Genomic DNA, 14,301 nt, shown 5'->3' with positions numbered 1-14,301 from the left:
ACGCTTGGTGACGTGGCGGCTAACTACAGGCCCAGCTAGTTTAGTTGGTAAATGGACAATACGTCACACTGTTCATGCAAGAGCTGTGTTTAACTGCCCACTCAGGATGACTGCAGACCATGCTGCAGCCCTTTTTTCTTTCTTTATTCTCTAGCACAGATAGCTTCCTCCATTTTGCAGCCTGGAAATACCGTCAAATACCAGCACTTTGGTTTGCCTAGGAATAAGACTAAATCATCAATTTTTCTCCAGAATGAAAGACCCAACCTTTAAAGGCAGTGATTGCCAAATTGCCGTAAACTGAAATTATCATTCTGCAAGATACACGTAAACATCTCTGTGGACCTCCACAGTGGAGAGTGTTAATGCTATCCATAGGGCAAGGGAGCCAATGCGCACACCTTCCACTCAGTTACAAGACGTTGGTCCTGTGCATCAAGCCAACAATCATGTCCACCCCTTGTCTGTCAGTGTTGAGACAAAAAAAGAGAAAGGGAGAAATAAAAATCCAGAGTCAACCATTTTGTATTTGGATGGTGGCCCATGGTGCCATCTTACAAATGACTGCATTAACAGAGGCAATTAAACTGGCAATCATTGAATTGCTGCCTAGTACCCAGCCATGTGAAACATAGACTTTCATCATGTCAATTGCCAAAGAACTAAGACTGTGATAGGAACTGCCTTAAACTCAAAGCTGAAAGCTCTGCACAACCCCCAAAACAACTGCCATTAACACAGGGGGGACAGTGGGCCTGCTCTGTGGAACATGAAAACAGGAGCTAATGATGCTACCTGATTGGTAAAACATGGAAGGAATTTGAGGCAATATTTAAATTTGTCATTTTACGAAAGATTTTTACTTGTTTTTGGGATGATAGAGGAAAAACAGAAACTTATTGGATGTCAGTGACACTCACTGTACTATCTTTGCTTAACATTAATGGCAACTTAAATACTGCTGTCTGGACGGCTGCTTCATCCCTCAGCACGGGCTCTGTGTTTTAGTGATGTCATAAAACCAAGAAACAGACTGACAGTCGTTTAAACTTGTGCTCTCAATTTCCCCAACAGAAACAAGCTCAAACAAACAGAGGGGCAGCAGATAAATAAAGTGTCTGTGTGAGCTGGGAGACATAGAGGTTACTTAGGAAACATTGCTATAGACAGTAGTAGGCCTATGGCTTAACAAAACACACCTCACACAGTAATGTGACCACAAACACATAGAAAGATATTGAATTTGATCCAACCAAAAACACCAGTTAAAGCCTTTTTCTTGTCATATAAAATGTTGCCGTTGTCTAACCCCTAACCACTGATATATAACCATACAAAAGGAAGAACATTTTTTTCTTTTCATATATATTTGTTTCTTCTCTAGTATAAGAACCTAATGTTAATATCACTATAAATAATAGACTAATAAATACTACGCTATTACACTTCTTTCTATGATACACAAATACTGGCAAATGACTTTTAGAACCTTAAGACAAACATACATTTAAAAATTGTAAAGTGCATGGAAGAGCGATGGATGAAAGAAAACACAAACACCAGATTTCTATTTACATCAATGGTTATGAAAAGCAGTTGATATCCCATTACCACTGAAATTACCTTCTACTCTATAGAATATATAAGCATTTTCTGTGTGTCAGAGTGCATATCTTTACAAGCTTCTAATGTAAAATTAAAAGTGTTAAGCTTTGCTGCAACCATTTTGCCACCAATATTTAAATCATTTGAATTATTCATGTTGTCTCTAAGGTTGTACACTAGAGTTTTAAGGACAAGGTTGGCATTATAATTTTTTCTGCCAACAAACCCATGCCAAGATTAAAGCTAATTAAGTTAAAATTGAGTTGTTAGGCCCTTACTAACTCCCCATTCATCGCAGACCTTAAAGGTCCAGTGTGTATCAGAGGGTGAAGTGACAAAGTTGCACTAGATGCCACTAAATCCTACACACTAGTCCTTTTAAGGCCCCTATCATGTCATTTATATTGCTTTAGTAATCACTTAAATTATTCTAAACTAAAATAGTGTCAGACATCCCTAATCTTTTCTGTCCTATTGGTTCCTTTTGAAAATGCAGTGTCTCAAAAATATAGTGTAATTTTTAAAAAGGCTCAGTGATTTCTTAAGATAGCTGGCCACTGTTGTTTTGTAATTTTTTTGACAAACATTACTAAAGCAGGAGGAAATAATGTATTTGTGCAGTGGTTCTCAACCTTTTAGAGTGGCAACCTTCCAGGATAATCATGTTGGTGTTTGTGTCTAATATAACACATGAAAGCTTCCAAACTCACACAGGAAGACCACTGCTTTGCCCACAGACAGAACAACTAATTCATGTTTTTAGATTCTTTAAAATAACGGCACATTCACCTTGTCTGCTTTAAAGGGACATTGTGTAGGAATTTCTCCCATCTAGTGGTGAAATTGTATTTTACATTCAAATGAATAGTGCTCTCTAGTGCCTCGCGTTTTCAAATGCGTATTGCAACTACGGTAGCCGTTATGTACCAAGAAGCCTACCTGTCGAGGAGAAAGCAGGCAACTTCAGCGTCCCTTTGAAAGTCTTTCTCCTTCATTAGCTCTTTCCACCTGGGAAAAGCTACCCCGATGTTTACCCTCGTCTTTTTAATTCGCCACGTTGCCTTTTTAATTCCCTTTTTGCTTTTTTGGCGATGAGGACTCCTTCTCCTGTGGCTCGGCATAAGTATGATCCTCCATTATTAACTAAAGTGCAGTGCAGACTTTCAAATGTGCCGGGGTAGTGATCTCCTTCTCCGTTATAGCTGGTTTCAGTCACGTGACGCTGGCTCTGAACGAAAACGCGCTGTGGATTAGCTAGACAGGTAGGCTAGTGCTTTATGTCCCTCTCGGCGATTATAGTTTTTCAAAATGGCGGAACAACATGGAAGCCTCCATGGACTTGCCCGTCCAATGTATATACAGATAAGAAATTCTTTGCTTACGAGGATAAGTCAGATCATTGGCAGAGGTAATTTTACACCAATGAGGACACATTTATGAATGAAGACATTGATTTTAGCTAATAAAATACTTAAAACACTACACAATGTCCCTTTAAGCCTAAAAGCATGATAGTAGATAGAAATACACTTTCATATTACTGAGCTAACTGGCCCTGTTAACAAGTAGAAATAGAGAGTATATAAGAGTATATAGCCTAGTACATAGTGTTTTTGAGTTTTGTCCTGAATGTCATTAAAGGGATGACTTTGCTGATAGCTGCTTGCTTTCTCTCATTCTGCGCTGTCCCGACACCCAGGTTGAGAACCACTGCTCTAGTGAGTATTGCAGCAGGACGGTGTACATGGGATTGAGTCAAAATGAACTACAGTGTGTGTTTTAATGGTAATGAATGTCACCCAGTGCAACAGTGTTGTTCATTGAGGTTTTGAACAACGGAGCGCTATGGCTCAGAGGAAGAAGATATATCAGGCATGTTATTAGGATCAGCCATTGTTGGTTTTTGTCTTCTGATGAGATTTGTTGACAGTAAGAAAAACACACTTTTAATGCTATTTAATGCTAAATACAATACAGGGATGATTGTGGTAAACATGGTCTGTAATGTGCCGTAGCCTGACTAAACACTGAAGGGAAACTAAGAGGGGGAAAGTTTAAGAGTGAAGGGGCTTGTCTTAAGAGGCTGCGGACATGTTAGATTAAGGCCACATTTTGTCTGTGCAAAGAAAAAAAAGAAGACGTGTGGTTAGACAGGGAGTGGGAAATTTGTCCAATCCATATTTACTGTAACAATGGCCTTATCCTTGTTGGAAACAGCAAGGGCTCTAGAAAAGACAGTGTGCAGACAGACACAACAGTGACAGCAATAGACCAACTAGTGTGAATGTGTGTGTGTGTGTGTGTGTGTGTGTGTGAGAGAGAGAGTCTAGTCAGTCTGGTATATCTTCAAATGAGATCAGTGCTTATTGACTGAACTCTCTTATCTCTAATCTGTGGGGTAAATTGCCTCGGTTGCTGCTTCTCTTCACACTCCCCTTTCTTCCTGCGCTACTGACTCCTCTCTTTACGATCCCATCAGACACAGCAGGCACAGATGCTATTTACTGGTGGGAGTGTGTGTGTGTGTGTGTGGCTGGGAGAGAGGGAGGGAGATTGGTGGATAACTGAATGCTTGGGTGTATTAGGAGTGTTGCCTGTTCTGGTTTTAGCATAGCTCTCCTAAGCGGTGCAGCATGTGAGTGTGTGCGCCCTGAGGCTAGACCGTTAGGCTACTGATGAGGATCTATTCTCAGAAATGGAATATAATATTTATAGGTATGTTTTCATTAATGTATAATCACCTGAATATAAGGATTGTTGTGTTTTTGTTCCCTTAGAATGAACTGTTTATATCTACAGAGGGAGCGGGTCCTCTTCTATGGAGTCCGCCATGTTAAACCACTATGTTTCTACAGTAGCCTGGAACGGACAAACCAAACACTGACTCTAGAAAGGGCCTTTCACGAGGTTTGCAACTACCATAGTTTCACCTACACACTAGTCAAGCCATACTTGCATTCACCTGCAATTTGTGCAATTGGCTTCAAAGCTGCAAAGAAAATAAAATTGACTAGCTTTCTGTTTGTGTGATTCAACTTTTTTAAACATATTGAGCTTGTGATAACATCATTTGATTTACCTTTATTACCACATCCATAATTTGTTTTCCTGATTGACAAGCATGCCTGCTCAAGCTTGCTCTTCTTAAGGATTAAAGAATACCACTCCCTTTAAAGTGTGTAGAAGAAAGCACGGTGGCCTTTTTGTCCATTCTGGGCTACTGTAGAAACATGGTGGTTCATAGGCAGACTGCATGGAATAAGTGATCATATACTAATAAAAACTTACAGATGAATATTATATTCCATTTCTGAAAATAGATCCTTCTAAATGTTACACACTGGACCTTTTAATAAATATATATTAGATTATAGTCGCTCCAGGGCTGACCATATTTTGCTATGTGTCAAATTAGTTATAAATGTATTATTTTCTTCCAATTTTATTTCCTTATTGAAGACTGGCCTTCTCAACCTTTTCTGGCCCTTAGTCTCATTTTAGAAATTCCTAAAAGTCCTGTCATTAGAGTTTTGTCAAAGTATGTGTCAAAAATGAAATGCATCCATTCAGTTGCAAATAAATATCTTTATCAGGCTTAGGAGAATTCTAAAGTTTCTGTGTATCAGTGGACCCCATTCAGGGTTCTGAGCCAAGGTTGAAAAACTCTTACCTCGTAACAGTTATCTGGGGTTTTGATGGAGGGTTGGGGTTATTAGGTTGAGCAGCCTTTCTGTTCTCTGAATGACCCTCCAGGACTCATCAAGCTGCTTCTGCACACCAGCCTGACAACCTCTTAAAACACACTCTACCTGGGAGTGGGGGGTGGGGGGTCACCTTGAGAGTCAATCTTCCAGCGGAGAATGAGAGGAAAACAGAGTTTTTGAGTCTCTTTTCAGGTTGCAGATGATACAATAGAGTTTTAACCATGACTGATGTTAACATCTGTCCATGGAGTGACTTCACCGCCAATTTTGTACTCCCTCCTTTTTTTTATTGGTCTTGAATTTGAGCTCTGGGTGACAACTCATCCCACTGAAAACTAATCAAACTGAAGCCAGTGAGAGATCTTGTGTTAAAACACAAACGATAATCCTAAGATTGTGAATCTTAGGATTCTATAATTCCTTCTTCTACTTGACATCATTTGGATTTCCTCCCTGGATCTAAAACTTATCCTGTAAAACTCTGGTAGTAGATCCCTCTCAATGCTAACAATAACTTACACAACTCAGGTTGGACTGAGGTTGCTGGTAGACAGTATCTTGCACTGTTTTTCCCTTTATTGGATAGTCAGTAATGAGGAGGGGGCAGCTGCTTTCAGGAAGGAGTCTCTGTCACATTAAAGGTGAAGTTAAACTTCAAGCATGCCTTAAAAAACTCAGACAAAACTTAAGTTCTAGTAGTTGGCCCCAGACACCTCCGAAACACATTATCTAAACATATGGTCACTCTAGATAGCGCTGCCCTGGCCTCCAGCACCACCTTTAGAAATCTCTGAGTTACCTTTGATCAGGGTATGTCATTTGACTCCCACATATAAAAAACTTCAAGGACTGCTTTTTTCAACTACGTAACACAAAATAAAAGAACAACACATCCACAAAAAGATGCAGAAAAGCTAGCCCTTGCATTTGTTACTTCTAGGCTGGATTACCGCATTTCCTCATTATTAAGCTGCCCCAATAAGTCTCTCAAGACTCTCCAGTTGCAACTGTTCTCTTCCCTCTGTCTCTCTCTCAGCCTATCAAGGAAGTTGACCGCCCACCCAGAGCCTGGTCCTGCTCGAGTTTTCTGCCAGTTAAAAGGTAAGTTAGTATAAAGTATAAACAGTATAGTCTAGACCTGCTGTATTGTAAATTTTGGTAAGCAAGTCCGCTTTAGTTTCCAGGTATATAATGAGCTGGTAAACATATGTGGGGAGACAATGTAAAGTAATGGTAAATTTGTTAAAAACCTTGTATTGATTACTGATTGTATCTGAATCAGAATTTCCTGAAATTAATCTTATTTTCCTGTTTGGTTCATCGTCCTTATTGCAGTGCAAGGGTCTGGTTGGGTTCACATGCTTGGCTAGCATTCAGATCTGGAACTGCAGAGTGTGGAAACGGGGACTGTGTCAGGAAAAGACTCAACTCGAGGGTACCGATGTTTAAGGGGCAGCCCTCATAAAACCTCTCCAGGGATAATCACACTGAATAGCAGGAATCAGTCCCAGCCAGTTTGATCATCTCAGGAGAGGATGTACCATTTCACTGTCTGCCCAGTGAAAAAGTCAATTGACTGACTGATATTAACAATTAATCAATTGACTCTGTCTGGCTCGGTTTTAAAAGGGTCAGACATGGTGTTAAAGTCGTGATCAATCCTGCTCCATGGAGCGTTTTGCCTCTTCTAGCTCTGGTTTTGGTTAGGACCATTTACTATATGGTTGACTCACAACTGTTCTCATCAATCATGGTTGACAACAGTTTCCTGCAAAAACGTTTGAATAAACCCCACTACCTGTAGTACCACCGACGGGTGGAAAAACATGTAGCAGCTAAAGAGCCAGAGATATTATTTTCAGGAGGCTTTAAAGACCTACCCTGATTCCATATCTTTAATTCACTCCACAAATCAAAAACACATGGTGTTATGCTAATTGACAGCTGTTTTCAGGTGTAACAACTGACAGATCAGAGCTTTGTAGATGAGACTGAGAATGAGGATATCAACTTCCTACATAGCTCCCTGGCTGAAGATACAGCAACAGAAATGTTTGGATGAGGACACAGGTGTACAGGTTGTTGTACATTAAAAAAAACCCATTTACTTTAACATTGTGACAAAAACTGATCATACCAACTGCTCCCAAAGTATACAGGATGGATATTTCATTCACAGCTGATTGGTTAGAGCTAGCTATCAGGATATATTGGAAATTTTGGACTTCATCATCTGGACACAGACACAACTCTAAATGAATGATAAGATGCTCTGTGTCTGCTGGATGTGAAAGTAGACGATTGGGGTTTGTGGTGGCTTTATCCTTCAGTAAGTTTTGATGTTTTTCTACCCCTTAGTGTCCAAAATGCAATTAATGCAGCTTTAACACGAACACTGTATTAAGATGTCTTTGTAAGTAAATTCAAGAAAAATCACACTCTCACATCTTTTCACTAAAAAGTCAAACATATTTGTTAGCATTCCTCCATATGCATATGTGGCATTATTGCTTAGTATGTGCAGGGCATGAGGAGACATGAAACAGTGAGAGGCATTGTGTGAAAATAATGTTGTTTTCTCCATTCAAAAGTAATGGGATACCTCCTGCCTGTGGCACTATGCCAACGATCAATGGACACTAACACACTGCTGCCCATTTTGCAATGGCTGCCATAGCTCTTGCTCCACGCCCTACCATACATCACTTCCTCCTGCATTCAGATTCAGCAATACATCACACTCTTCCTCTCGCCTTCTGGTTTTCACAATGCATCACTTCCTGGTAGCCATTTTGTTGCAGTTTCACCTCCTTTGGGCTGAACATTTCTGAGTCCCATTATGCCGTCTGAAACTTAGCTCCAGTTATTGGCTCACTCAGAATGGAGCCAGTTCTCTAGGGGGGTGGAATGACGGTATCATTTACTTTATAAGTCCAATCTGAAATTTGTTGCTCAAACTGGAATTGCTGAACAGTAGTGCTCTTAATGCATATGGGGGAAATGACTAATTGAAACAATAAAGGTAGGGAAATTAGGTGGAATTAAAACTAGCGCAAAAGGCCACCCCAAAGGAGCTGAGCTGCAGACCAATAACTTGGAGAGGAAAAGAGTGAGGAGGAAGACAAAGTTTGCCCTTTCAGCTCTTTCCCCACTTTGTCCACATTGAATGTTGTTGTCATCTTTCTTCAACTACAGACATGTCAGTGCAAATACATTCAAGTCAACACAATGTTCTTTTCCAAAATAAGTACATTACATCAATAAATGACAATGTGTACACTCTGTAAATGGGGAAGCAACTTGAGATTCTTGCGTTTCAGGGTCACATTTGCCACCTGGAAGCGTTTTGTTTTTACTTTTTCCATGAAGAAGGTGAAGATGGATATTTAGTGATTTCATTTGTTGCGGTCTTTTTTTTGTGTCTGTTTTGCGGGGAAGGAAAGGGGGCGTGTCTCCCTCTTTTCTAGTAGGGAGTGAAGCGACTGCACCCTCCTCTGTAAAGGCTAGCCTGCAACATCAAAGATGAAAAAGCTCCAATCAGTATTCAATGTAGTACCTTTGTTTGTTATATTAATATTAAAATGAACTTCTCTCTTTCCTCCAAAGAAACGTTCCTCCCTTTTTCCACTTGTCTCTTTAATTTAGAGTGATTTTGTGCACAAGGTAGTTAGGACATTTGTACAGTTAAAGAATGTGATTGTGTGTGTGTGTGTGTGTGTGTGATTGCTGTATGTACATGAGACAGACGAGTTAAATGAGCTGTTTAGCCCCAGATTCTTCTGGCAAAAAAGAAAGGCAATAATGTCATCATTCAGCAACTGTTGTAATGTTTGAATGTGACCTTAACTACCCCATTTGCCATATAACAAGTTCTACAGTGTACAGCCACTACCAAATAATACTCTTAAATAAATAAAACTGCTCTTAATGCTAAAAACTTGAACCATCCCTCCTTGTCCTTTATGGTATATACAGTAGATCAGACAGATAGGCAATAGAAGCTAAGTGCTTATATAATTTTCCACACAAAAACAAGATGGTTTCCTAAGTCTCATTCCTCATGTGACGCTGAATAGAGACTAAGGTGAATCCATTCCAGGCACTGAGGTTCTGTTAAGACCAACCTCAACACTAGACAATAATGTCAATATTCGACAATTCTTCAAACCTCTGATTATGCCCAATTTTTGAAATAAAAAGACAAGCATTATAATTACAAGTCTGTGATGGGACATGAACTCTGATGCAGACAGATTCAGCAAAAAAACCCTCACCAACACGTAACCAACACCACAACACATTCTCACTCCCAACTGGTTAAATACGGCAGCTTGATCAGTGCCCCTCTGCTTCAAACTAGGAAAACAGACCCTGTAAGTACACCTCTAGTGTCAACTTTGCACATGCTCCATGGTCAAGTTAACAATGATAAATATGCACTGTCTGGTTAAACTTTTAAAATAAATCTTTTTTATTTAACATTTTATGAGTTTAAATGGTTGCAGTTTGGGTAGGATTAGGAACAAAACGTAGGTTTAGGAAAAGACTGTGGTTTGAGTTAAAATAAACTACGTAACTTAAGTTAACGTAAGGTAACATAGCGTATGGTAACATGACATAAGATAGCGTAAGTTAACCTAACGTATGGTAACGTGACAAAGTAACGTAAGGTAATGTAACATAAAGTAAGGTAACATAAGGTAATGTAATGTATGGCAACATAACGAAAGGTAATGTAACGTAACTTAAGTTAAAAAAAAAAGTTGACTTTTGGTTTCACAAAGGACACAAACACCTGTCTCTTTCCCGCTTTCCTCTGTCAGTAACCATCCTCAATACAAAATATCTCCCTGTTATAACATCCTCCAGCTCCCGAGTTAAAGTCCTGTGTTTTGTTTGAGCCATCCATCCACCCCATCCTCCTCCAACTGGCTTGCTGTTTATACAACGTCATGACTTCAACAGCACATCAAAACATTACACCAGAAGGACGCGTTCCAGGAATGAAGGGAGAGGGCCACTAACCAAGCTGACATATTTGACAACTTGGGAATCCAAATATCTGACAAGTTATCACAAGAGTAGGTCAACCTAATCCAGAATATCTCATCCAGTATAGAGCCACACAGACGACTCTGGCCTAAACTCACAGGACCTGAAAGCGCTAATTAAAAATTATCCCCACATGGGATCTACAAGAACAACACAAGGCACAATTGATTTAAGTTACAATAAGTCACTTATCCAACCCATAACTCTACCTTTATCAGTCTATTGCCTACATCTGACCAGTTTCATCTAATTAAGTTCAGAATGATAAAGTTTGAGATTCATTTATTGAGTGTTGTTGTTTTTCAAATTTAGAATCAGGAATACAAATTTGAAGTGAGGGGTTTGGATATGGGAGGATGGGGAAAAAGGGAGGAGTAATTTGAAGACAAAAGAGAAGAAAATGTAGAGTAATAAGGAGGAAAACACAGGCCACTGTTTTAATTAAGTAAATGAAGAGGAAAAAATGGTCGTAATTAATGAAGGCTTTTAGCTAGCAGCTGCACTAAGGGAGGAAGGGGGGGGGATTGGGGGACACATGGGGGAGATGGTAGGGCTTCTGATTTCCATCACCACAAGCACGTCAGCACTCATCATCAACCCTCATCTGTCTGGAGTCCAAGATGCTACACCAAGCAGCAGCTCCAGCTGCAGCCGGTCTGCTAAGAACTCTCCTTCTCCTACTGTTCCTTCTTTTTGTGCTCTATCTTTCTCTCCTTCTACTTTAATCTGCCACAGCACGTCCAAGCATGTTCTAGATGGTCGTTAATCTTTGGAGGAAGTCCCTACCCACACCCACGAAAGAAAACAAATTGTACTTTCTCTTTCTCCCCCATCTTCTGGGGTGCTCAGTTTCTTTCTTTGGAAAGATTTTTTTCATCTTTGATGTTAGCTGCAAAGCTAGCTAAAAACAAACATTAACCATTCGACTATCTCCCCTTGCAGAATTTGAAGAGACTGTTTCCTGCGGGGAGGAATTCTCAGTCTCTGTTGGGTTTCGAGCAAGTAGCTTCAGGCCAATGAAATTGAATGGGGAGTTTGAGAATAAGGCAATGTCCCTTTTTCATTTACTGAAGTGGCAAAGATTCACATTAAACATTAAAATGGGTCTCTCAGAGGGAAACACAACTCCAAGGAACAACAAGTTGAGTAAAAAACAGGCTCTTTTGTTGAATATATCTCTGAAGCATGTCAGCAAATGATTTGATTTAAGGAATTCATTCATTGTTAGTAGTTTAGCAGTTCATATGCACAGTCCAGGTGCTGCGTCATACAGTATGTTATCAAAGACAACCGTGTGAGGCTGCAGCACCACACCCAGTTCATACAGTCTGGCACAATATTCACACAGTCCGCAGCTACGAAACAGGAAACAGACTCACCATAGTGCCCACACTGTATGTGGCTGCAGGACCAATCGTATGGTGATATGGGTCTGCTGTTGCATAGACTCTGCCATAACTATAAAGGAGACAACAGGCAGAAACAGTTTACGATGACAATACATTACAAAAACTTTAACACCTACACTAGCTTCTTCAAGATGTAGACAAATGTAGCTAAACACAATGTATGGATATTTATTGCAAACATCAGGGCCTGCATTTATCAAACATGACAGCATCCCTCCAGGGAACAGTGCAGAGTGTTTGACTGGGATTTAGCTCATTCATAACTCAGATTATGAGTTAGAAACTCTGAGAATGTGCCTCGACAACAGTAATTCAGCAAGAGTTTGCACCCAACAGTATCAAGGCATGGCTGAATCAACTTGCAAGGGGACCCACGGGCAAATTTGAGCAGTGGTCTCCTACTGACTCCCCACTACTCCCACTATCTTTGAATTGTGTGTGTATCTTGTTACCTTTAAGTACCCTTCAGGTGCACACAGCAACAAACAGCACATTACACATGCCAGCATTATTATATTCTGCCCAGAGCCCCAGATAGCACTCAGTATTTCTGTTTGTGGTTATTTATTTTAAGTCCACCTCCACTCAAAAATCTGTTTTTCTCTTCAAATGTTTAACCGCATTTATTTGTTCTAATTATCAACCGATAATTTCTTGGCTATAATTATCTTAGTACTATATAACATAAATTCCATTATCCAATAATAATAATTTAATAATTTATCTGCCCCGATAATTATCATGCATCCCTGAAAGATTGTGGAATTTTTATTGAGGTAGGTGTATGGGCATTTTTAAGGATGTATATGTATTATATGTATTATACTTTTCTTTGAGAAAAAAAACATATCAGACACACATTGTTCTAAGCAGACTATTTGTATGTATGCCTTAATACACTGATTCTCTAACTATAGCCCGCTAGTTGCCTATAGTGGTACGCAGAGGAATCTTCTCCTAAAAAAATTAAATGAATTCATTTAAAAACACATAATACTATGAGGTTTTGCACTTCCTGTAATATTTTATATTTTTATATCAGTCTGCTATGTTGCCATGCTCATGCACATAGCACACACACATCCATGATTAGTTGGGAGCTACAATGTGATGGTAAGATAGTAAGATAGTTAGCGGAGGTAAAATGAATGGTTTAAAAACACTGCAATTGTGGCTCCAAACACGAACTATTAGGAAGAGAAGTGTGGACCAGGAGGACCCCTTTTTGACCAGATTAGCTCTGGTTCTTGAACCGGTTTCATTCAGGATTCAACAGTCAACTATAATTAGGAATAAACCTGCTGTGTGAACTGTCCATAGCTGAACCTGCAGCCTGCACTGCTGTATTTTAACATAAGTCATAATGGTGGTACTTGGAGAGCTCACCATTTACTGAGGTGGTATGCTCTGTTAAAAACTTTAAGAAACACTGCCTTTCCACATGTCTACAGGGGATCTATTCCTATAAAGGAATATGCACCATGAAAGCTTAACATCGAATGAAATAATAAGGTTATAAAACTAGATTCAGCCTTGTTTTAAGGATTATGTATCCATAACCAATTAAAAAGGTAATACAGTTCCAGGTACGGTTGGATGTGTGAACACACAGTATGTTATTGTATATTTACCACCTGCAAGGAACTCCTAACAGGTTGGGACAGTTCTGGAGATTCACAATCAGAATGACATTTTGACTTATTCCCCAAACATAAAACCATATGGATTCTTTCAACCAGTACAAATCAAAGGGGAATTTAATCAGCTGGGAAATACTGTTAATTGTTTCCCCCTTCCCCAGCTCCAACCGCCAGACATAAAACTTGTGCATGTTGGCTTTGATTGAATAGATTTGATAATGGATAGGGAGTGCCAACCGACCACAATGAGTATGCATGAAACACATAAGACATTGGGTCGTCGATTTTAACTGGGGTCCGGAGGAGAGATCTATAATCATTTCCCCCTCTCACTCACACTAAGGACAGGCCCATAGGATGAAAATGCAATCGATGTCTCCCTATAAATGTACGTAGTAAAGGTGAGAGTGTGTGATTGCAATGATTTGTTTTACCCGTTTCAATTTATGAGAAAAAGGGGACGAGTGTTTTATCTTCCGGATGGCGGGGAAGGATTGCAATAAAAGTAACGTCAGCCAAAGAGGGGGGGAAAGAGAGAGAGAAAGATAAGAAAAGAAATCGGCGGAGAGATAAGAGTAGTAGATGGCTGAAGGGAGGGAAATAGGATTATGAATAAAGAGAAAAATGAGAAAAATCATCATTTGGGGGTGGGGAAACAGAGTCAGAAGGCAATGGGGAATGAGGTTTGTAAAAAGAAAAAATATTTAGAAGAAAGAAGTTGAATCAGGGGCCACAGAGTGGGAAGAAAGAAGGAGAGAGTTTTAGAGAGAAAATTTCCCTGATGGTGTCCCATACCTCCTTCTCTCCTCCTCTGCTCTGTGCCATCTCACCCTGTATCTCTCTCTCTCTGTCTCCTGAGGCTTATTTCCAGTCTTTTCACCAGCACTGGCT

General features: G+C 39.8%; 1 protein-coding gene across 8 annotated transcripts in view; it reads right to left on the bottom strand.

The window, feature by feature from the left end:
* rbfox3a (RNA binding fox-1 homolog 3a) overlaps positions 1-14,301 on the bottom strand; it is a 289,238-nt gene that overhangs the window by 5,054 nt on the left and 269,883 nt on the right. For 7 of the 8 annotated variants that reach the window (XM_051416821.1, XM_051416825.1, XM_051416826.1 and 4 more), the window contains 2 exons: positions 11,741-11,819; positions 6,330-8,817 (listed from right to left, as the gene is read on the bottom strand). In XM_051416821.1, the coding sequence (XP_051272781.1) occupies positions 8,773-8,817; positions 11,741-11,819 (124 nt within the window). In that variant the 3' untranslated portion in view covers positions 6,330-8,772. Of the gene's footprint in view, positions 1-6,329; positions 8,818-11,740; positions 11,820-14,301 lie in introns of those variants that run through there. The other variant, XM_051416824.1, reaches the window with a different exon arrangement.

This window comes from Dicentrarchus labrax, unplaced genomic scaffold (genome assembly GCF_905237075.1).
Source record: "Dicentrarchus labrax unplaced genomic scaffold, dlabrax2021, whole genome shotgun sequence".
In the NCBI taxonomy this organism is placed as follows: domain Eukaryota; kingdom Metazoa; phylum Chordata; class Actinopteri; family Moronidae; genus Dicentrarchus; species Dicentrarchus labrax.
The sequence above is the reverse complement of the archived record's forward strand: the minus strand, read 5'-3'. Positions and strand labels throughout refer to the sequence as shown.